Source organism: Takifugu rubripes, chromosome 20, assembly GCF_901000725.2.
Source record: "Takifugu rubripes chromosome 20, fTakRub1.2, whole genome shotgun sequence".
Lineage (NCBI taxonomy): Eukaryota > Metazoa > Chordata > Actinopteri > Tetraodontiformes > Tetraodontidae > Takifugu > Takifugu rubripes.
Window position 1 is genome coordinate 1,033,295 of NC_042304.1, and position 23,991 is coordinate 1,057,285.

At 43.5% G+C, this 23,991-nt stretch overlaps 1 protein-coding gene and 1 long non-coding RNA gene across 2 annotated transcripts in view; one reads left to right on the top strand and one right to left on the bottom strand.

Annotated features, from left to right (window-relative positions):
• naaladl2 (N-acetylated alpha-linked acidic dipeptidase like 2) overlaps positions 1-23,991 on the top strand; it is a 214,963-nt gene that overhangs the window by 143,370 nt on the left and 47,602 nt on the right. Inside the window, exon 11 of the mRNA XM_029828002.1 lies at positions 1,325-1,471. Within this exon, the coding sequence (XP_029683862.1) occupies positions 1,325-1,471 (147 nt within the window). The remainder of the gene's footprint in view (positions 1-1,324; positions 1,472-23,991) is intronic.
• Positions 1,320-16,279, bottom strand: LOC115247188 (uncharacterized). Its single transcript, XR_003886244.1, has 4 exons — positions 12,794-16,279; positions 3,403-3,480; positions 1,776-1,905; positions 1,320-1,446 (listed from the first exon to the last, which is right to left on the bottom strand). It is a non-coding gene; the product is annotated as an uncharacterized lncRNA (long non-coding RNA).

Below are 23,991 nucleotides of genomic sequence, written 5' to 3' on the forward strand. Positions count from 1 at the left end.
TTGCTGTTGGAAGGAGTGGAGGACTGCATTGTCAGTGGGTGATAGGAAGTGCCTCAACCCACCACCTCTGTTTAAGGATGGTTTTTCCAATTTGACATGGATAGCTTCCTTTACACCCCTGTCAAACCAGCGGTCTTCTCTGGCCAGTATCCGTACTTGACTGTCCTCAAAGGAGTGCCCACTCGCCTTTAGATGTAAGTGGACTGCTGAGTCTTGACCCGAAGCGGTGGCACGTCTGTGTTGTGCCATTCTTCTGTGGAGAGGTTGTTTGGTTTCCCCAATGTACAGTTCCTTGCATTCCTCCTGGCACTGTACAGCATAAACAACACTACTTTGTTTGTGTCTTGGTGTCTTGTCCTTCGGGTGTACCTACCTCTGTCTGAGAGTGTTGCTGGGTTTGAACTGTGATGTTCCTTGGGTGAAAAAAGGCACTTCTAGAGACTGTTTTAATGTGTGAGTTGAACGACAGATATATACTGTATTACAAGAATAGCACTACCTTTCTCATCTTTGTGCTTTCTGCTTGAGTGTCCTAACCTAACCTGTGAATGTAGATTTTACAACACAAACAGCTTGTTTAAAATATATATAAAAATATATATATAAAAAATCTCTTCCTCACCCTCCTGGGCGGTGCCTCCTTCCTTCAGACTCGGGTCGTCTACCAGAGGCCTGGGAGTCTGAGGGTTCTGTGCAGGATCTTAGCTGTTCCTAGGACTGCATTCTTCTGGACAGAGATCTCTGATGTGGTTCCTGGTATCTGTTATATATATATAAAAACACTGGAAGAGTATCTGTGAGAAAGAGGCAACGCACAACATTATTGCCCACTGGCTGCAAGACCTACAAGCTGAGCACAGCCAACTCGCAGAACAAGACCCAGTAGTCATCACCTTAGCAGACATCCAAACAAGAGTGTCCAAAATGAAGAGCTGGACAGCACCAGGGCCCGATAAGATCCACACCTACTGGCTTAAGAAGCTGACTGCACTCCAGGAACGCCAGGCAGCACAGATGAACCAGCTCCTAACATCAGGGGACCACCCAGAGTGGCTAACTCAGGGCTGGACAGTCCTCATAATGAAGGACTCCCGAAGGGCATATATATATATAAACATTATTATGTTTCCTGTGATACATATTTTGATAAATGTCATTAGTATAAAGAATGTAAATGAATGCTAATATCCATACAGTGACGGGAACACTATGGAAGCTAAATGAGCTAACAAAGCTAATAATGCAGCATCAAACACTGCTGCTGGCCTCATTGGTGTTTTTGTTTTTTTTACCCTTGTCTCTCCTTTTTCTCCTTCTCTGGCAGAGGCAGCTCTTGAGCTGCATTCATGGTGGGAACTGCCCAGGACCCCATGTCAGCTCACCACAGTTGCCTGGAGATGTGAGTTTCTTTGCCAACCAACTGGCTGTGCCCACCATTGAGTTCGCCTTTGAGCAGACCAAAGCAGAAAAGGTAGAGTAAAACCAGAAGACAAGCTGTTTGTAGACAAGTCAGTCCTGTTGTCGTTTGGTTATCTTTGTCTGACAGAACATAGCAGATTTTTAATGATTGGTAAGTCTTTCTATCAAATCAAATCTTTCATTTGAAGCTTATTTGTTTGACACAGCTGTCAATGGTGTGTCCACCTAATGTTAAGAGAATATCTAATCATCATAAGGAAACTGATGTTCTTGTTTATGCTCACAAACATCTCCACATTGTAATTTATGAATGAATAGATAAATCTTTGTTCAAACACCTAGTAAAAAATTCCCACCTTATGTTTCAAATTCTTCATGAACCCTCCCTCAGAGCCTGGAGTTCATGGGTACCACAGGGTCACTGCTCTGACCTGATTCAGGAGCCTGGCCAAAGCCAAATTTCAGTCATATACAACTGGTCTGCATCTGAAACCAACAGCAGCAGCAGCTGTTATAAAATATTAGCTTAGCCATGAAAATGTTGACTGTATCTGTCAAGGAGAACATGTTTTAAGACTCTTTGCAATATGTTGAATGTGAAACTGCTCAGAAAATTGTCTGGTCCTTGTTCCAGAACAACTGTTGATGCACATTCCAGTGTTACAACTACCTGAACCATGGAGTAAAAAAAAAGAAAAGGCGTGAGTGTCAAGTGTTTCCTCAAATAGAAAAAGGCAGTCCAGTGTGAGTTCAACAAACTCAGTCAAATAACATCAGTAGACCCTCTCAAACCATTAAAATTTGGTTGGCCCTTTCAGTTATCACAATTAGATAGCATTTATTTTTAATCTATATTCATTTGCATTTCATTTTACATTAGCAAAGCACACTTCTTACATAACATTTTATGTAGGTTGACTTCCCTCTTCTTCGTACATTGAGAGACTCAAAGTGCTGTTTAGTGTCTTCAATTTTTATTGGCTGCTTCTGCTGCCTGTCAACACTGGATCAGCTGCCTAATTGTGTACGTGTGATGGTAACTTGAAATGCATTTCCAGAGATGTTCCGGGTCATTCTCCACTGCAGATGGGTGAATTGTGTAAAAGTTTTAATTAGATTAATGAAGATGATGGAATCATCTTCATTAAACAGCTAAAATGTGTCTAAGCCAGCAGATATGAAACGTGCATTTTAGTTTTCTTCGAATAGAGTGAAAGGAGTGAAAGCGAAAGGTAGGAGGACGGTCAGTCAATAGTGACATCAGTTCGTGCTCTGACGCATTTGTCCTTTTTCTATAGTCGGTGACCATCTACTGGGATTCAAAAGCTTTTGTTGACATGAGCATTCTCATAAACATTGTTTCGGAATCATTTTAGAATGACAATAACCTTGTTGACAAAAATTATTATGCCTGCATTTTCCTCTTTCATTTCATGTTTGCCTATGCTTTCTGGAAATATTCTGTGGATAAGGAAATTACATTTATCCCCACGACTATAGGTTGCACAACGCTGCTCCTTTTGACAAAAACATATGAGCTTTATATCATAGATATCGTATTATATTGTACAGAATGGTTAAAAAGACTATTACTGACGAGCACATTGTCTTCCTTGTGTTGTGTAGAGAGGAATTATTGGACATGGGACCACAACTCAATGTCCTTGATGTTGACCGCCAAAATGTAATTAGTCCATCCTTGAAAATGGACGTTTGTACTCCAGTTGAAGAAATTCCCTGAAGGCGCTCCAGAGCTCTGAAATTTGCAGCATACATGACCAATCTGCTGAAATGCTTCTGGCTATGTCTGGAGGTGCATGCAGACATAAGAACACGAGGATAATAAGGAAAAATTGATTTTAACCTCGACAACCAACAAGGACACTCAACTATTCTATATGTACTCCTGCTGGCTTAAACACTTTTATTTCCCTTCCCCCCCCCACCCCCCCCCCCCCCCCCCCCCAGTTTTTGTCGACTTACATCTTTCTGCCAATATCTGTCCAGGAAACCCAGTTAGGTCAAAATGTCTGTGAAGCTATTCTTGCAGGGACAACACATCTGGAGAGAAAATTGAACAGGGGTTTGTCCTGAAGCAATAAAAAACTAATTGTGATCTTTTTTTAAAATGGTGAAACACCTGAAATCCTTAATTGACACACTGCACTTGCCAACTTGTCCTGCCATGAATCCAAACCCAAGTGACAGAAGAGTTGTGTAAAATTCTGCTGTTCCAGTAGTTCACACAACAAAGTCTGCAGTGAATTATCTGCATTTTTAGAATGTCATTGTGCAGATGGAAGACACAAGAGGAAGTTATTCATGTGCCACCTGATCAAAGTATCTGCTGGACATGCTGGGTTTTTTAGCCAAAGCCTGAGAGATACTAACTCTTCTTTTTTTTTTGTTTTTGTTAAACTATTTCTGAACATATGAGAAGATTGTTGAATGCATTGTCAAGGCAGCAGATCCCTGTCTGGGACAAATTTATCTCATGGCAGACAAATAAAGACACTTTGACTTTGCTCTAGGATACAATAAATTCCCCACAGCAGGCCACAATCGAGCCTTGACTTCAGCAAGAGTTCACAGATACCACAGAGTGGCCTCAGGAATGTGGCCTCTGATGCTGTCCTGGAGCAAAGTAGAGTGCTACATTATGAGCAGAGGTCAGGTATGGGTTGAAATACAGTCTGTGCCACTATAATGGGAATGTGTATTGTTTCATTTGAATCATTGCATTGAAAATCTCAATCTGTAAAGTATAATTTGGAATTACATTTATTTACATTCTGTTCTCACAATTCAAATGACCTTGGTAGACATCTTGGTAGATCGGGAACAGTAACTGAGTACTGCTATGCAGGACTTCTCTTTGTCCAATCAAGACCAGGTCAAGCTCTTGAGCTGAGCTGTGCACCACCACCGTCATCAACACATTGGCACCATTACAGTATGCCACAGTCACAGCTCGGCTCTAACGCGGCAACCAAGTGAGAAATAAGACAGGAACTGGTCCAAGAAGGTGGATGCTATTAAAGCAAGGACATGAAAACCATTATCAGTAGCATATGCTAGTGTAGTTGTATGTGGCAAAGAAAGGAGAGAGTGAGAGAGATACTTTTTAACACCACTTTTAATAACAATAATAAATAGAATAAAACATTAACAATTACAATCACTCCATCATTATAGGAGGTAGTTAGAAAGATTTAACTGCCTCTGCTCTGTCACTGAGCACAGGACACCTTCATGTCCCCACGGCTGCTGGAACACTTCCAGGTTCGTGGTGGCCGTGTAGCCTCCAGCCTCAGTCTGGCTCTAATGCTCTGCTTCCACATAACCACCACATCACACATGTCCCATCAAGTATCCTGTCCCTGTGTGTCAGGTATATTGCCAGTTTAGCCTCTGCAGTTAAAAAGTTCAAGACCTGAAACTTGGTGCCTTCAGCTTTTTTGTAGACAGTCCCACCAATAAAAGCCTGAGCAGAGAATACGACGTTAAAATGGTTAAAAATCTCTGTTAAAACACTAAAAACCCCTGCGAGTTTGCTGCACTCTGCAAAAACATAAAAAAAACTGTCTCAGACAGACCACAGAAAGGGCATATTTTGGAGACATTTAAAACAGAGATACTGTAAAAGCATTGGTGGTGATGGCACCAAGCAGGATCCTCCATTGAAGATCTCCTGTCCTCTTTTTGGTGGGGGTTTTGTACAGGGTCCTCCATTGTGGACTCTGTCCCCCCAGCTTGTCCGTCCATACGGAGACAGCTCTGTTGAAGCTGCACTCCGCTTGGCCTGCCGGTACCTATCTGCTGCCTCAGGAGTCCCACAGGCCAGTAAGGCCCGATATGACTCCTTCTTCAGCCTGATGGCATCCCTCACCGCTAGTGTCCACTAGCGGGTTCAGGCATTGCCGCCACGACAGGCACCAACCACCTTGCGGCCACAGCACCGGTCAGCCACCTCAACAATGGAGGCACAGAACATGGTCCACTTGGACTCAATGTCCCCCGCCTCCCCCGGGACATGGTCAAAGCTCTCCCGGAGGTGTGAGTTGAAGCTCCTTCTGACAGGAGACTCTGCCAGGCATTCCCAGCAGACCCTCACAATACGTTTGGGTCTGCAGGGTCTGTCCGGCATCCTTCCCCACCATCGGAGATAACTCACCACCAGGTGGTGATCAGTTGACAGCTCTGCCCCTCTTTTCACCCAGGTGTCCAGAACATGCGGCCGCAAATCCGATGACACGACCACAAAGTCGATCATCAATCTGCAGCCTAAGGCGTCCTGGTGCCAAGTGCACATGTGGACGCCATTATGCCTGAACAAGGTGTTTGTTATGGACAATCTGAGATGTGCACAGAAGTCCAATAACAAAACATCACTTGGGTTCAGATCAGGGGGGCCGTTCTTTCCAATCCCACCTCTCAGGTCACACTGTCTCTGCCAACGTGAGCATTGAAGTCACCCAGGAGGACGAGGGAGCCCCCAGAAGGAGCACTCGTTAGCACTCCCTCTAAGGCAGGGGTGGGGAACCTCCGGCCCGCAACGCAATAAGATTTTTAGATTTTATATGTGCACTTATACAGTGGGACCGTTCGCTAAACTCCGCGAGCTGCGAGTAGCAGCGGTAGCGTATTTTTGCCTTTCGTATCCTGAAATTTCTTTCGTAACAAGATGAAATATTTTCCCGTTTTCTGAGATAAAACAGACGGTTATGTTATGTCCGAGTCAAGGTCAGGGTCAGTGAACACAGCATGTGATGTACGTAGTGGGCTGGACTGATTGACACGGACGAATAATGCCTAGCGAAACACGCTAAACTCTATGAGTTGAAAGGACAGATGAGTTTGGATAAAATTAACGCTCTTCGCCGGAGTTTGGAGGCTCAACAAGCAGCTTTCACACGACCATGTACCGACAGAGAGAATATTACGCGTGCAAGTTTTGTGGTGAGTGAATTAATACCCACGAAGCTGAAACCTCACGCCGAAGGAGAGTTCGTGAACGTGCCTCGTAGCCGCAGCTGAGGCGCTCGCGCCGGACAAAGTAAAATTGTTTCAAAGCGTGAATTTTTTTTCGTGAAAAACTACTGAACTAAGACATATATTGTTATGATTCCAGTGGCTAACGGTATGTTTTTATGGTCAAGGAATCTAAATATGTAGTCAAAGTATATGTGGGACTAATATTTATGGTGGAAATCACAATATGCCAGGAATTGTTGCGCTTGGCGGAGGTCTGTGCTCTCCGAGTGCTTTCTAGTTGTTGTTGTTATTATTATTGTCTATCTTTCTTTTTCATTTATTTTCTTGATTATCTTGTTGTATTGCAGTTTTTGTGAGTAGAGGCCTCGAACAGGCCCTTACGGGTCTCTTGCCTCAACTCTGCACCTCTTTTTATTGTTTTGTATGATCATGAAAACATATTTTACTTGTCATTTTATTCTATTTTTTTGGTGATTTTATATGCATGTGTGCTAAATAAATAATTCAAACTCAAATGCAGCAATCATGAGACTTAGTAACACAGTGGTTATAGACTTTTTTTTTGTCTTTTTTTTTTTTTTTTGCATCCCTAGGTATGTGTTCATAATAGTATGGCCCTCGGAGGACTTTATAAAAATTGAAATGGCCCTCGATATGAAACGGGTTCCCCACCCCTGCTCTAAGGACTCCAAAAAAGGTTTATCCACCGGGGTAAACTCCAATATACAGGCACTGAGCTGGTGAGTAACGAGAATTGCCACCCCTGCCTGTCGCCTCTCACCATCGGCAAATCCAGAGTGGTAGAAAGTCCAACCCCTCTCGAGAAGACTGTTCCAGAGCCCCCGTCGAGGTGAGGCCGACTATATCTAGTCGGAACTTCTCAAACTCACGCACCAGCTCAGGCTCCTTTAGCACCAGAGAGGTGACATTCCATGTCCCTAGAGCCAGTTTCTGCAGCCGGGGATCAGACCGCCAACGTCCCTGCCTTCGGCTGCTACTTAATACACAATGCACCCGACCCCCTTGGCCCCTCCTGCAGGTGGTGAGCCCAGAGGAAGGGGGTCCCATGTTGCCTCTTCGGGCTGTGCCCGGCCGGACTCCATGGGCAGAGGTCCAGCCACCAGGCGCTAACCAACATGCCCCGCCCCCAGGCCTGGCTCCAGGAGGGGGCCCCGGTGACCCGCATCCGGGCAAGGGAAACTTAGAACCAATGTTGTTAATCGTCATTAGGGGGCCTTGGCTATGCTTTGTCTGGTCCCTCACCTAGGACCTGTTTGCCATGGGTGGCCCTACCAGGGGCATAAAGCCCCAGACAACAGAGCTCCTAGGATCATTGGGACACGCAAACCCCACCACCACAATAAGGTGGTAGCCCATGAAGGGAAACTGCAAATGTCCCTTGAGCCACAACATCCTGAAAACATTCTCCTCAGTGCTGTAGGATATCATGCTATAGTGCTAAAAATCTACAGCCAAAAGACTTTTGGTGTTTCTTATTGTAATTGTTTGTGGCAGATAGTTATGTGACCAGCCACAAGAAAACCAGAGACAGGTTAGCCCGGCACGAATCTTGTAAACAAAGAAATAATTTTTTAAATTAGTGATTTTTGCAAAATCTGTTAGCATACACAATTAATATAGACCAAAATAAATAAAGAATGTGTTCTGTAGGGTACCACATCAATATGGCTATACAGGACTCTGTTTAATTGTTTGATTCCAGCTGCTTAAAATGAAAATGAAGACATAACTGACGGCACTTCTGTCTTGTGTGCAGTATTGGTCCTCTTTTCAATGGTTGCTGTGGTCACCTGGCGCATATCTTACTCTGATACAGTAATTAGAGACTGGCAGGTGCACGCTACTTTAGTGTTTTGGTGCCTACTTTAGATACTAGGCAATCAAGTTGACAGATGCATCCTTAAAACTCACAACATTCAACATACCATTTGGATGGTACCACTTTTTAACCATCCATTTAATCTCAGGATGAAATTCAAAAGTTAATTGATGACACATATCAAGGTCTCAATTGTGTGGTCACAGTATAGGACGACATCCTCCTCTATAGTGGAGGATCTACTTCCTTTTGCTTCTTGTCAGAAAAGTGTTGTGCTCAACCTAGAGAAAAGCACGATAGCCACCTCTGATGTCAACTCCTTTGGTCATCGTCTCTCAGCCAAAGAAACAGCCCCACTGACCCGTTGTATAGTGTATTTTTGTGGGTGTTTCTGTGCTCTGTGCCTCTCCTCTCCTCTCCTTTTCCTTCTCCTCTCCCCCTCCCTCTCCTTTTCCTTCTCCTCTCCCCCTCCCTCTCCTCTCCTCTCCCCCTCCTTCTCCTCTCCATTCTATCATCTACCTGTCCTCCACCCTCTCCTCTCTCTCTAGCCAGCCGGCCATCAGCAGGAGGGTCCCCCTACATGAGCCTGGTCCTGCGCAAGGTTTCTTCTTGTTAAAGGGGAGTTTTTCCTTGCCACTGTTGCTTATCTGGGGTTAGACCCTGGGATTCTGGAAAGCGCCTAGAAACAATTTTGATTGTAAAAGACGCTATATAAATAAAGATTGATTTGATTTGATTTTAGTGACAGATGTAGACATTTACAAATTCTAACAGTCCTGTTACGCTCGAGAGGACTGGCGGTCAAGTGTGGCGGAACCCCAAAGAAGGCAGACAGACACGGGAATTAAAAGTAAACTCTGAAGGTTTAATGAAGCAAAAAAAAAAACCAGGAGGGAAGAAACTAAATGAGAGAGGCCGAGACAAACTATTGGTGCGTGATGCGGCAGACGAACCAAGTTCGAGATCCAGGGGCGAGAGTCTGTGGGGGAGTCCAAGTGTCCAGAGGATAGGAGAAATCCGTCCGAGGAAGGGGAAGAGGAAGAGGTCAGAGGAAGAGGGGCTAGGAAGGTTGCAGAGGAGTCGCTGGAAGACGCTGGAAGACGCAGGGAGTCGCTGGGGAGCCTGGAGAGATGCTGGGTCCACGGGACGTGTTGCCAAAAAACATCAGTAAGATCAAGCACTGGCCTGAGTGCATAGGGGGCCTTTTATGGGTGCAGAGTCGTTTGGGCGGATTGGGTGCAGCTGCAGGAGAGGGCCCAGGTGGTGGTGGTTGAGCTGATTGCCCAGGAGGAGGTGGGGCCAGAGTAGGAGTCACAACAAGTCCTCCTACCTTCCTCTTTTCTTCCCTGTCTCCTCTTGTGCTTTTAAGAGCATTTATGTGGATTACAGAATTGTGAGAAGTCACTTCTCCCACCCTCAGGGATTTTAAAACCACCAAATCCTGCACCCTTTTATTTGGATCTCATTGGACTCTAATCCCAAAAAAGCCTTCTTAGTCCTCACGCGTCCACTGCAGATGCAAGTGTCATTTCTACCTCTTGGTTTTCTGACAGGAGTCACCGAACAAAGCCTGAATCAGCCTCACCTAACTGACAAACAGATCCTCAGAGCATCACTTTTGACATATTTCTTCATTCCTGTTTCAATCCTGCTCTAAAATTCTCAAACTCAATTATAAATGGGATTCAAAAACAGCTTTATGAGATGCTAAAAATTTTTTCCCCACTTGTTCTGCTTATTTGTGCTGTCTGAAAGCTGGAGATTATAAACATCTGAACTGCTGCATTAGTTTCCCCGAATAACTAATTTTAAATTACTAAATCAGTCACACATATTTCTGCTTATGTCATTTTGAGACCCTTTGAGATTGTTTATATTGTGGTGGTGGTGGGGATATGCTCCATTCTATCTACACTTTATACCCCTTAGTAGAGTGAAAGGAGAATTTTTGGAACATTTGAAATGCATTGTAAATTCATTAAAATGGACGTGTTTCTGAAAGCTACAAAGCTGTCTACGGGTCTCACTGCTGACAATATCAGAGTAATGACCACGGCGTGAGGGCACAGATCAGTGGAATGCTTTGTTTCTGCTCTTCTGATGGTTCTCGAAAACACCAAAACGAAAGATGTTTTGGGGCAATCATTTCTATTCCCAGAGCTGGCTGTCTGACTAAACTAAGCAACTGGTGTTTCACAGGTCAAGGTTTCAAAACATCTCAAAGTTGGGAAACAAAATGCCCCAAAGCTAAAGTTAAAGTGTCTGGATATGTTTGTCAAAACAATTGCTCTTTTTTTTTTTTTTAAATACAGACATTTTAAAATTCATAAAACATTCGGACCCTCTCTGACTCTCCATATGCAGTTATAGTTTCTAGTTTAAAATATTCTGTAGTGCAACGCTGCGTAAAAATGAAGCCATCTTTTTCACTGCGGGTGTTTTCCAACGTCATCCTGATTAGAGTTTAGCTATGCCCCAGGCGAACGTGGACAACATGGTGCAAACGCTGAAGAGGACAGAAGCACACAAGAGCAGGCAGTTATTTAAGGTGCACGTCGCTAAGCTTCGCTGCTTAGTCCATCTTCTGTCTACATACAGTCAGAAACTAAACCCTGCAAAAACTGCAGTGAAAACCAGCTAATGAGGCTGGTTTTACTGTCCAGACTGGACTGTGTCAAAGCTGCCAACAACAACTTCGATGATCAGACAGAAACTGAGAACACTGACAGCCTACAGCAGCTTCTGAGAGGATTTGTGTTCACAAGCACCTACTGAAATGTGGTCTTGAGTGAAATCATATGGAGTAGATATTTTTTTTAAACAAAACAACAACAACAATGAAACAGGCAATTTGCTGGGCCATTACATGGGTCCCGTTCTTGACAGTTTTCTTGTTCTCAAAAACCAAATCACCACCATCCACACAGTTTGCAGTGAGAATGATGTCAGGAGAGGAGCTGGCTTCCACGGAGGAGTGTGAATGGGATGGTACATCTGGCTAGTCTTTCTATATCCCATGTGAAAGGTAAAGTAAGAATTGAAATGACTGAAAAACAAAACAGCAAGCTTGTCTGGAATGGTATATCTTCACTTTTTGTGGTTTGGACAGATAATAAGAACTTGGCATACAATCAAACGGTTGCTCAGCTCCTTCCATACAATGCCTCCACTCCTCTAATGCTATTTTGACAGCTAGTAGTTCTCCATTGCCAATGTCATTATTGCGCTCAAGAGGGGAGTGGCACTGGGAAAAGAAAGCACACAGATGCAACTGTTTGTAAGAACCAGGGCACTGTGATGATAATATGGTCCCCTCACCTGTGTCAGAGGCATTGACTTACAAAATGAACTATTTAGGCTGTGTCAGAAGAGGAGCTGAGATAAAGAGTATTTTTTTCTAGAGGAACACCTGCTCCACTTCCAGAGGCCAGCAAAATGAGAGATTTGCTGATGTGAGCATTGTGAGTGGTGTTGTAACCTAACTGTAGCCTTTGATGATAGACATCTGCAAAGTCCAACAACTATTTTGGCTCCTTCCATGTTCTTGGAACCAGCCAATCTACCAGAGGACGGACCCATATGGATCACTCCTAATGCTCCCCTTTTGAATGAAACAATCCAGTGAGTAAACATTTGAAACAGGATTCTTGGAAGAAAAAATCAGGATGCCATCATACAGATCCCAGAGACTGGAGAGCTGATGGTGGATCTCAGACATCAAGCTCACCCTTTAATTGTTCATTGAGTCCTTTAATGAAGACCTGACTGTAATGCCTCCTCATTCCACTGTGCTCTCACAGCCAGACTCCAGAATTTCATTGAGAAGTCAGCCACAAAATGGGACCCTTGTCGAAGTTCTAGAAGTCTTCTTTAGTGTTTCCCGCATAGCTAGGGTTGTCAAATACAGATTTAAAGTGGTTTTCAAATTTGGGTAATTGAACTAAGAGGGACCATAGAATTTCTGAATTCAGCCCATGCCAATGCCCTGCCACTGAAAAGCCCAATCACACAACTTTAGCTCTGTCTACAGAACACACATGGGGTTTGGTTTGAAAACCAAACTGAAGTGAAGAAAAGAAAAGAAACACAATATTTGTCCAGGTCACCACAGAGAGTACCTGGATCTGGACTTGGTGAATCTCTGACAGGACCAGAAGCGGCGTAGCTAGGACTCAGTGAAATTGACATCTGATTGGATATTTCAGTTATTTGCTAAATAAGACTCATGGTGTTCTCAAATTTGAGAAAATTTAGAGACAAGAGTCCAAAGGCCATTTTCAGGACCAAACCAGGGATGATCGACCACGAACTGGCAAGGAGTGAGCCAGTCTTTTAAATTGAGCAGGTTAGGGAGTTGATTGAGACAAATGAGCTGCAGTTGTGTGAAGGTTGAAGCAGGTCAACCTCAGACAAACAGAAAAGTATAGGAACACACGAAAACGAGCACATACTATCAATACCAGCATGTGTACAGAGAAAACTCATGCTTAAAACCTCAGTGGACGGTTGTCAGTCCACCCAGTCACAGACTGTACTCACTTGTTACCCAGAACAAAATGGAGTTCTTTGGGAGGAATTATTGTCCTTTCCAGCTGTGCACAGAGGTCTGGAGTCCCTGATGAAGGAAAAAATCCAATTAAATTAGTTGCTGCTAAAGGTCAACACAGACCAAATGCTGAATGAATCAATGAATAAAGAGCATATGAGCAAAACAAACTAAAATAAAGCTTATTCATCAAATATTCCCACACTGTCTCTTTTAAATGACTTTCTTCCCTGATCTTTTTCCTCTAGATCTCAAAAGTCTTTAATCCTTTCCTTTGGACCCACTCCTCTTTCATTTAATCCCACTGTTTTACTCATCTCTCTGGATGTTCTTTATTCCCCTTCTCAGCCCCATAATTTAACAAGCATAGTTCCAAAGGCTTGGCTGTGTATCATTTTTCCCCACCAAAATACATTCCTGTAATGTCTAGTACTATAAATGTAAAGAAGTTCACATAAAGAGGATTTATGTCGGCTTGGTAAGACAACTAAATCCTATCCAGAAAATTAAACAGTAGGTTCACTGATTTAAAGCTTCACTCTTCACTGCATCTCTTAGTTATTAATCCTCATCGCCGCTGTCCTCTTCAGAATCCTGCCTTTTTTGTGCTTCATCCACACCGCTCTAATGCGATATGATAGCTCCTCTCACTCTTAGTCCTCTCACAGGCTCATGTACACACTCTGAAAAGATGTACAGTCCAATCAACTGTATTACTGGCTGGATTAGTATCAGTATCTATTCCCTCTCAGCAAACAGACGCTGCAAAGTTTCCCCCCAGATTTTTTAAAGTCTGGTCACTATAAAAACAATTTCAGTTTTATTTTATATGTGCAAATTTTGTGTCCGTGTCCCGTTACATTTTAAAACACTTTGTTTGAAAATGTGTACACAGATGCAGAGAGATGGGACACATTTAGAAATCGTAAAATAGATCAGAGTTAAAAATAAAGGAAATTAGAAAGGAATCGGCAATAACCCAAAATAAAACACAGAAAACGAGGTATTAAATCCTAAAGATGAGTTCTGAGGGTGCAAATGCAGATGAGTTTGTGGGGTGAGTCCCAGAGGGAGGAGGCAGCGGCGGAGAAGACTTTGTCCCCCCAGGTTTGGTGCCTGGTCTGTGTAGGTGGCGAGAGGCTGTAGGTGGCCAGAAGGGGCCTGGTTATTAGCTGCTTTATGGAGGATTTTGAACCCTATTAGACCTGTGGTGGTGGTGGTCGGGGGGGTGGTGGTGGCTATGGAGGACGGGGGTGATGTAGTCTCAGGAGCCCCTGTAAGTTTAAAGTTTACTAAGGAGTTTGCACGGTCGACCACCAGTTATGGTAATGCAATAGTCTAGTCTGGATCTGATAAATGCAGTCTGGGGGTTCTGCTGCAGGTATCTGTTGGTGAGCTAGGAGGGGGCCTGAAAAGTGCTGTGCCGGTGATGTGGAGTGAGGATTTGAATCTGGAGAGCAGGTCAAGCAGGATGAGCATGGTGAGGTGTCCAGAGTCTGTGGACAGGGACTGTTAGCAGAGCTGTTTCAGCACTGCGCTTTGAACAAAACCAGATAGAAAGAATTCCAGCAGGTTATTGGAGGTGAGGTGGGTTCTGAGTTGTGAGGCAGCAGCACGGTGCAGGATTTTTCCATAACGGAGAGATTAGAGATGGCGTGGAAGTTATTTGGCTTGTCAGGGCCGAGAGCAGAATTTTTGATGATGGGTGTAATGCTAGACAGTTTTAGCTGAGGGAGGCACCGTTATATCAAGTTTAGATGCTATTAGATCCAAATTGCATGTGGAGGTTTATATTCTGGTCCTGAACTGTGCTGAGGATGCTGAAGAGAAGTGGGTCAGGTGGAGAACAGAGGCAGGGAATCCTGGAGGTGTTGAGGTTTCTGTAGATGAGAGATTTTTGTTTGAAACACTGATAGGAAGCATTAGCACTTTTCACTGGTTAATCATGAGGTGTTGTTATGAAGTTTGAGGAAGGACTTCATGGAGACCTGAGCCATGGAGTTACTGGAGCCAGAGTGGATGAAGTAGGAGTGGTGGGTGAACCAAGCAGCGCAAGGGTGAACGCAAGGGTGAACCAGGGGAAGAATGAGTGAAAGAGATGTTTTTTGATTTGATGGAGACAAGTTGAACCAAGCAGGAGGAAAGCATTGTCTTGTAGTCGATTATAATGTCACAGTTTGTCTTCAGGGAGTAATTTCACTCACCTGTTCTGGATCTGTAATCAACCCGGCATTTAAGCTCCTGCATCCCATTCCCTCTCTGCCAGATTGTCCTTCATGCGAGTCATTCCAGCGTTCTTCTATGGACTGATCACCCGGTACCGACCCTGCCTGTTTTTGACCATCCCGACTCGCCTCTGTCCTAGTAAAAGACTTCCGCCTTTTGTCTCTGCCCATGAGTTCGTGGAGATCTCCTCCGGGTTCTGTTTGCTCGTGGCCAGCCAGTCTTTTGCTGCTCGGTTCGCTCCACCAGCGCACCAGGATTTTCTTCCCGAGCGTGCTGCGTTTGGGTCGGACTGATCTGCCCGTTTCAAAGGAGGTCAGTGGGGCCATCAGACAGGAAGTGAGGCTGACAGAGCTGAGGGAAAGATTAAGTTAAGATTTCTCAAAATTCAGGCAGACAACCCTGGATTAAACCAAATAAATAAATAAAATAAATAAACCAAATTTACTGCACACAACGCTTGGTAAAATCAGAGTATCAATTTAGCAAGATAGGAGGGTTAGCATCATCAGGCTTGGTCTCGTGTCTTCATCCCTGATAATTGTCTGTTTAGACATGACAGGGAATGAAGATCAGTGCCCCCACAGGGATCCGAGAAACAGAGTCCTCAGGAGGATGTTGGGGAGGTAGTGGGACTGAGCTCTGAAGCACAGAACAGCACAATAGCACAGAGCAGCAATCAGGAGTGACTAGGTAAATGGGAGGGGCTGTCATGTGACAGATGGAATCACACAATTTCAGTTGTTTGGCTGAACAAGCTACTCAGGCTTCGCATCAATTATGATCTGGTTGTGGTTTGTGGTGGGTCCAGGGATGTCTGTGTCCTCAGAGATAGCCAGGTGCTCAGACATATGCAGATCGCAGGTGGATAGCTGTTGAATTGTGAGACTGATGGAGCAGAACAGGTTCAGAATGGGACCACAGCTATGCACTGGATGTTGAGACACTGTATCAGATCCAGAATTTCTGAGGCTGGTTTGTTGTTCGTCCTTTCAATATGTAGATTAAAAGCCCCCCAGGAGGAGAAGAGATGGCAGATAGCTGGGTCAGAAGATCAGAGTGGAACGAAGGCTGTGGCTGAGGGGCAATAGATGATGGCTGAGACCAGCAGAGATGGACCAGAGGGTTTTGTAGCTGAGATGTTCAAATGAGGCAACTTGAGGGATGGCAATGGTGGGTGTCACCTCCCCAGCCCACAGTACAGGGTTTGTCTATGTAGGTGTGTCCTGTAGGAGGGGACTTGATTAAATGAGGAGTAATCCAGCAGCTTCAGTGAGACAGAATCCAGGTAATCGCCCATTATGACATCATTGACAATGAGGCTTTTGGGGGGGGGGGGGGGGGGGGATACAGGTCATGCATGTTCATATGCAGAAGGGTGCACTACATGTTGCAGATTAGCTGCAAGCATGCGGCCAACTGCCTGTTTGGGTGGAGTTGAAGGGGCAATTTCAGAAGAGAATAAAATTGGAGCAGGTGGGCTATAATTAGGTGTGGGGGTTGAGGCTCCTCCTAGAACCTTCTGCCCAGTGGGCCACGGTGGGAATCAGCCACGGAATGGTGAAAAACGTTAGCTCTTTAAAATGTTCTGACCATTAAGAGTGTCTACGAAAGGAGTCATTGGACCCAACATGAATGATCACTCAACTTGTAGAGAACAGAAGAGAGCAGAGCAGCACCGCTGGTTTTCTCACTATGACTGTAACTGGAGACCCAGAAACACTGGAATTTTAAAATACCTCTCAAATATTACAAAAACATTATTATAGTCAGGAAGAGGAATTTCCAAAGTTTCATTATAATGGAAACACACTTAGCATCGGCATGATACAGGACTTGACATATGCAGTCACACAACATAATAGCATAATAATTCAGAACAAGACAACATGACTAAGTCTGAGAAGTTGACTCCAAAGTTCATCCAGCATTAGGTGGCCTTTGCCCAACATATACAGAATTTGCCAATAATCTGCCATCTGTTGTCGTCTTTTCTTTGATATTGTCATGGCAACTGCTTTCGAGGTAACAACTATACCAATACACAACCGCTTTGGAACGTCTACCTTTCTCCCAGCATGCCTAGCTAGCTCTTCAACATTAGAATTTAGCATGTTTTACTCCATTTGTGAATCACAGAAGAAGTCCTTGATGAAAAGCTTCAACCCTCAGAACTCAGGATCTAACCTAGCAGGGCTGATGTGCATTTGGATACTGCAGACTGACAAAGTGCAGAGATGTAGTTTCATTGGCAGTGTTACTCCCTCGGGCCGTATATTTACGCTGTCTTGAAACAAATCTGGAATTAATGTCTTTGGGTGAAGTTAAAAAGTATCCGTGTTTCATGAACCCTCAGCAAATTAAACTCCTGATATACTGAACTGTACAAGTGCTATAAAACAGCATCATAAAAACCATTTACTGTTGTATTGATGACTGAAAAACTTGGAGCTTTAAACTGTGGCACCACTATTTGTGGTTTAATTTTTTTTTCTTTCTTTAATTGTCAGGCTGAAAAAAAAAAAAAACATTCAGACTTTTACACTATCCATTCAAAATGTATGTCTTAACTCTCAGAACCAGACTAATGAAAATCCCTCTATCGTCCTGACAGCCTGTTAAATCGAGATGTAGAGAAATACGCCACTAAGTATAAAACTGAATTAACAACTAAATGAATCCATTTGCATACAAATAACATTTTATGGCTTTAGCACTGACACTTGTATATAGTTGTGGTCAGGGATATTGCTGAGGTCAGGGAGGTGTTTCCAGCATGTGAAGGTTTGCTCTAAATGAACTCCCCAGTCTGGAGATGGTAAAACTTATCTCAACAATGTGCAAAGAGCCAAAGCAAGCCTGCAGAAAGCACCTAACCTCTGCATTCACCTTTCAATGATATCATCACAGATATGTATATGAACTTGAACTAGACACGTTCAATATCACCCTTAAAAATAAATGCTCTATTTAATCCAATAACACATCTAAATAAATGATAGTGGAAGCTGCTAATGTCTAAGTGAAGAACCTGAACTGCACCTTCGTTATGGCCGCTGCTAAACATATAAGAGGCAACAGTTATTGTTGTAATCCCCTGAGAGTTTGAGATCATATATTCTTGGGATCTGCAGTAAATGAGAGAAGAAATTGTTGCAAAAGACAAATATATCAAGAGTGGAGACTATCTTTGAGGACCAAACTTGGAATCTTCTATCTTTGGGGACCAAACTGTCAATTTTGTGGGAAATGCCCGGCTGGGAGGTCAGGTTTGAAGTTGAAAAATGATGGTGTTGCACAGGTTTAGGGTTAGAGAACAATCTAGTTCTGTTTCTGGTCTAACTGGAAGCAGTTTATTCATTAGCACATCACCAGCTTATGCTTTGAAACTTGCTTTGAGCTTCAATGAGGAGGCGATTAGCGTTTTTCAGCCTTAGATGAAAGTTGTTGGCTTAGATTAACCTTGGCTAGGTGGCTCTATGGGATGGCAGCTCTGTTTGTAGATTTCATTCATGGTTGTTTCAGACTAACAAAAGAGTGAGCTTTGTTCCAGGATGGTGCCATTGTCTCACATTTTTAAGGTCTCTGTCTGGGAGAAATGGAGATTCTGATGCTATATATTATGTTCCAGATATTCTTCATCTATGAATCGCCACATATATCTGAGCAGACTGAGGTTCATCACATCAGGTTAAACACGCCTTTAGGGGCCTGTAGGTGTGTGTTTTCGGTCAGATTCTACATGTCCACTATGTTCTTGTGCTGCATGTCTGGTGTATACTTTTGTGTAGGTGTTATTTAGGCATTTTTTGTATTGATGTGTGGTACAGAAGCAGCTTTTTCTCAGATGTCCTTCAGTTGATCTGCATTCACCCCTCACAGCGAACACAATGAGTGTAATAGGATCAAACATGAGGGGATGCATGCAAAACTCCCAGCGCCTCTGCTGTCCCGATGGCTTGTGTCTCTATGCAGCCCTAACAAAGAGTGACAGGCCAACATGCATCTCATTTGGCCCGGTGAAAGATGTTGCCGAGGCTGGGATTAATTTAAAGGGAATGTGCAATGACACGTGCATGCAAAGTCAGTGCACAATTTCTAGGACACTGTTGGGCAAACGTGAGTCAATCCGTACTCAACTCACTGGATCAAAACAAGTATCAAAGTATGGACTTAAGTGTACTATTCAGTTGTTATGGTTCCATGACCTCTGACCTTTGTTTTTTCTTTATTTATTTTTTTTATTATTTTTTTTAATTTTACTGTTCAGCACCACTGCCTCGTGCACATTCGTGTCTTTCTGGTTTCACAGTCATGGGAAAAATCACTAAAATATTTAGGGCAGTAAATAGAAAATCATTCTGACCAAAAACATTGAAGTTATTGTCTTGTTTACACAAAATTAATGGCAAAAATGTCACTTTTGAGACACTGAATATCTCTACCAAAGGCCCCATGTCCAACTGCAGTCATAATGTCCATATGAATGTGGTTTTCTGAGAGGTCTCACTGTCAGCTGTCTGTGTTAAGAGTTTAAGAAAGAAGCGGAGATTGAAGCTAATTCTTATCGTACAATCTTCACACAAGGAGGATGTACTGGGTTTAATGAATCCATTATAATATGTAATTTACATATGCCCCTATTTAGTTATGAGCATGATTGCTTTCGTGGTTGGAATCCTGTTTGTCTGGTGGACATACAGAGGCTAACCTCTTGGTGAAAGAAATCTGGGGATCACAGCACCTATTTGAAAGATTTGTAAGCTTCAGGCGTAGTAGTGTAGCCCAAACAGTCGTGTAAATAAATAACTGAAGATGCTTACAAGATACAGTACCTCACAAAAAATCTTCTACCACTGGTACCTCAATCTTACCCCTGTCCAGCAGAGGTCCATTTCAGAAAGCAGATTTAACAAACCCTGAACTCTGGGCTGTCCAACTCTGAGGTGTTAAACTGTTTTAGAACAGGTGTTAAAAGTTAGTTCAATCAAGTCTGAGTCAAAGTTACTGTGACTGAAGCTCCTGCATGACGACCTCAAAACCCTCCTCAATGGAATGCAGATACTAGGAGTCACCATGGCAACAGGTAAAAACAAGCATCGATCCTCCTACTTCACAGTGGAGTTGGGAATAGTAATGCCCGCATAAGACAGTCCAGAATATTTTGAAATGAGGATTTTAAAAAGCAATAACAGCCGTAAAGGAGCTTGTGTGGCAGAAAATGGCTGAGTTGGTGAACTCCAGAGTATGAGCTGGAGAAAGAGAATCGTCCCATAGTTGGAGACTAAATGCTGTGTCCCGTATTGAAGTGATAAAAGATGGGCTGCCTTTTGTATTTTTCAAAACTCATGTTAGGGTTTGGGCATTTTTAATCACAACAAAACAGGTCAATACTGACTGTCTCTGCTGACTCCGCCCATCTGCAACCTGCTTCTCATGGACCGATGAGACATGTTATGTTGCTTTCCTCACTGTTTCTACCAAAATGTGGCTCTGTTGACCAATAGAAAAAGCTGTCAGTTTTTCAGTGCAGTATCTGCACTTCAGCATTAACACTCGTATCTTCCACTGGCTTCAGTCTGCAGGGTTCATTGAAGCAAACCAGCCAGTCAAATCAATCTAATCAATCTTTATTTATATAGTGTCTTATACAATCAAAATTGTTTCAAGACGCTTTCCAGAATCCCAGGGCCTAACCCCAGACAAGCAACAGTGGCAAGGAAAAACTCCCTTTTAACAGGAAGAAACCTTGAGCAGGACCAGGCTCATGTAGGGGGACCCTCCTGCTGATGGCCGGCTGGGTAAAGGGAGAGGAGAGAGAGGAGGAGGAAGAGGAGAGGCACAGAAACACACACAAAAATACACTATACAACGGGTCAGCGGGGCCGGAGGTCATCATGCAGCTCCGAAGGCGGCGATACCTGTAAATGAATAGTGGGGGGGAGCAGAAAAACTACACAGGAATCAGCATAACTAGTCTGCTTGATGAGGAGGAGCAAAGGAGAGGAAAGGAGAGGAGAGGAAACCATGACCCAGTGGGGTGACAGAGGCCTGTCAGGTGATCATGTTTCCGGACCCCGGCAGCCTTGGCCTATAACAGCATAGCTAAGATGTGACCTAACGATTAGACGACCCCCTAAGTATGATAATTTGTCTGTCTATGATAGTAACTGGAACTACAGAATTAACAACAATAAGCTTTTTCAAAGAGGTAGGTTTTAAGTCTGATCTTAAAGTAGCGATGGAGTCAGCCTCCCGTACCTGGACAGCGAGCTGGTCCCATAGCAGGGGGGCCTGGTAGCTAAATGCTTGGCCAACCCATTCTACTACTAGAAACTCTGGGAACCACAAGTAGACCAGCATTCTGAGAGCGGAGCGGTCTATTGGGCTGGTAAGGTATCACTAGCTCCTCCAGGTAGGATGGAGCTAGGCCTCTGAGGACCTTGTAGGTCAAAAGAAGGGTTTTAAAAATTATTCTAAATTTAACAGGCAGCCAATGAAGAGACACCAGTACAGGAGTCATGTGATCTCTTTTGTCAATACCTGTCAGAACTCTGGCTGCAGCATTTTGGATCAGCTGGAGGCTTCTTAAAGAGTTGTTTGGACACCTTGATAATAAAGAATTACAATAGTCCAGCCTAGAAGTAACAAATGCATGAATTAACTTTTCAGCATCATGCCGCGTCAGCAGTTTCCTGATCTTTGTGATGTTCCTCAAGTGAAAAAAGGCACTTCTAGAGACTAATTTAATGTGTGAGTTGAAGGAGAGATTTTGATCAAAAGTTACTCCTAGATTCCTCACAGAGAGACTAGATGTTAATGAGATACCATCTCGAGTGATCATATGATCTAATCTATCCCTGAGAGGTCCAGGACCAAACACCATGACCTCAGTTTTTTCCTGGGTTAAGGAGGAGGAAATCTGAAGACATCCAGGACTTTATGTCTTTAAGACAGGTCTAACTTATCTGTCTCCTCTGGTTTCATGGGTAAATAAAGCTGAGTGTCATCAGCATAACAATGAAAATGTATCCCATGCTGCCGAATAATGTTCCCTAAGGGAAGCATGTACAAGGTGAAGAGGATTGGTCGAAGTACAGAACCTTGAGGAACTCCATGGCTAACCCTACTGTATGAGGAGGGAACACCATGGACATGAGTAAACTGGTATCTATCAGATAAATATGATCTAAACCAGTCTAGTGCTATCCCTTTAATCCCAATGACATGTTCCAGTCAGTGTAACAGGATGCTGTGATCAGCTGTATCAAAAGCAGCACTGAGATCCAGCAGAACCAGCACAGAGACCAGTCCATGATCTGAAGCTATGTGAAGATCATTAGTAACTTTAAGAAGTGCTGTTTCTGTGCTGTGATGAGCTCTAAAGCCTGATTGAAACATCTCAATCAGGCTGTTCCTCTGCGGGTGCTCCAGTAACTGAGTCACCAACACCTTCTCAAGAACTTTAGAGATAAAAGGAAGGTTGGATATTTATATAATTTGCTAATACGTCAGGATCCAGTGATGGTTTTTTAAGCAACGGCTTAATCACTGCCACCTTGTAGGACCGGGGTACATAACCTGTCACTAAAGAACCATTGATCTGGTCCAGGATAGAACTGCCTATCAATGGTAAAACATCCTTCAACAGGTGTGTTGGGATGGGATCTAAAAGACACGTGGTGGACTTGGATTTCTGAATTAGCGAAGACGCCTCAGAAAAATATATAGGGCTGAAGGAGATTAAGGGCTCATTGGAGAACCTGTATGTTCCCACAGTCAGCACATCTGGTGATGGTCCAGTTGTTGGGATGGCCTGGTTAGCTTTCTCTCTGATAGCTAGAACGTTATCAGTGAAGAAGCTCCTGAAGTCTTCACCACTAAGGGAAGAAGGGATACGTGGATCTAAAACACTGTGACTCTTAGTTAATTTGGCCACAGTGCTGAAAATAAACCTGGGGTTGCTCTTATTTTCCTCAATTAAAGAAGACAAATAAGCTGTTCTAGCCTTGCGGAGGGCCTTTTTGTAAACTAATAGACAGTCTTTCCAGGCTACATGATAGCTGTCTATTTTACAGGAATGCCACTTCCTTTCCAGTCTTCGCACTTTCTGCTTGAGGGTCCTGATATGTGAATTATACCAGGGGGCATATCTCCTCTGATTTACTATTTTCTTTTTCAGGGGGGCAACAGAATCAAGCGTGATTCTCAGTGAGGTTGCTGCACCTTCAGCAATAGAGTCAACCTCAGCAGGGCTAAGATTATAATGATTGATCCCTTGGGAAACACGCAGTGGTCCTGGGATCAGCACAGGGATCACTTCCTTAAACTTAGCTACAGCATTATCTGAAAGACATCTGCTATAGTAAGACTTTGTTCTGGGCATAGAAGAATCCTTAATCATAAATGTAAAAGTGATCAAAGAATGGTCTGACAGGAGTGGGTTCTGAGGGAACACTGGCACATGTTCTACCTCAACACCATAAGTCAGAACTAGATCTCGGGTGTGGTTGAAGTTATGAGTTGGTTGGTTTATGTGCTGGAGGAAACAAACTGACTCAAGTAATGAACCGAAGCCATTTCTAAAGCTGTCATTTGCAACGTCTACATGGATATTAAAGTCTCCAATGATAATAACTTTGTCCGTTCTAAGGACCAAGTCAGATAAGAAATCAGAGAACTCAGATAGGAATTCTGAATGTGGCCCAGTAGGGGGCCGATATACAACTACAAAGAAAAGCGGCTTTTCTGCCTTCCAGTTCAGATGGGTGATGCCAAGAGTCAGGCTTTCAAATGAACTGGAACCATATTTTGGTCTAGGATTAATTAATAACTTGGAGTGATAGATTGCTGCCATTCCCCCTCCTCGACCAGTAACACGAGGAATATGATAATTAAGATGGGTAGGAAGAGTAGATTCATTTAAGCTAACCTACTCCTCCCCATTAAGCCAGGTCTCATTAAGACA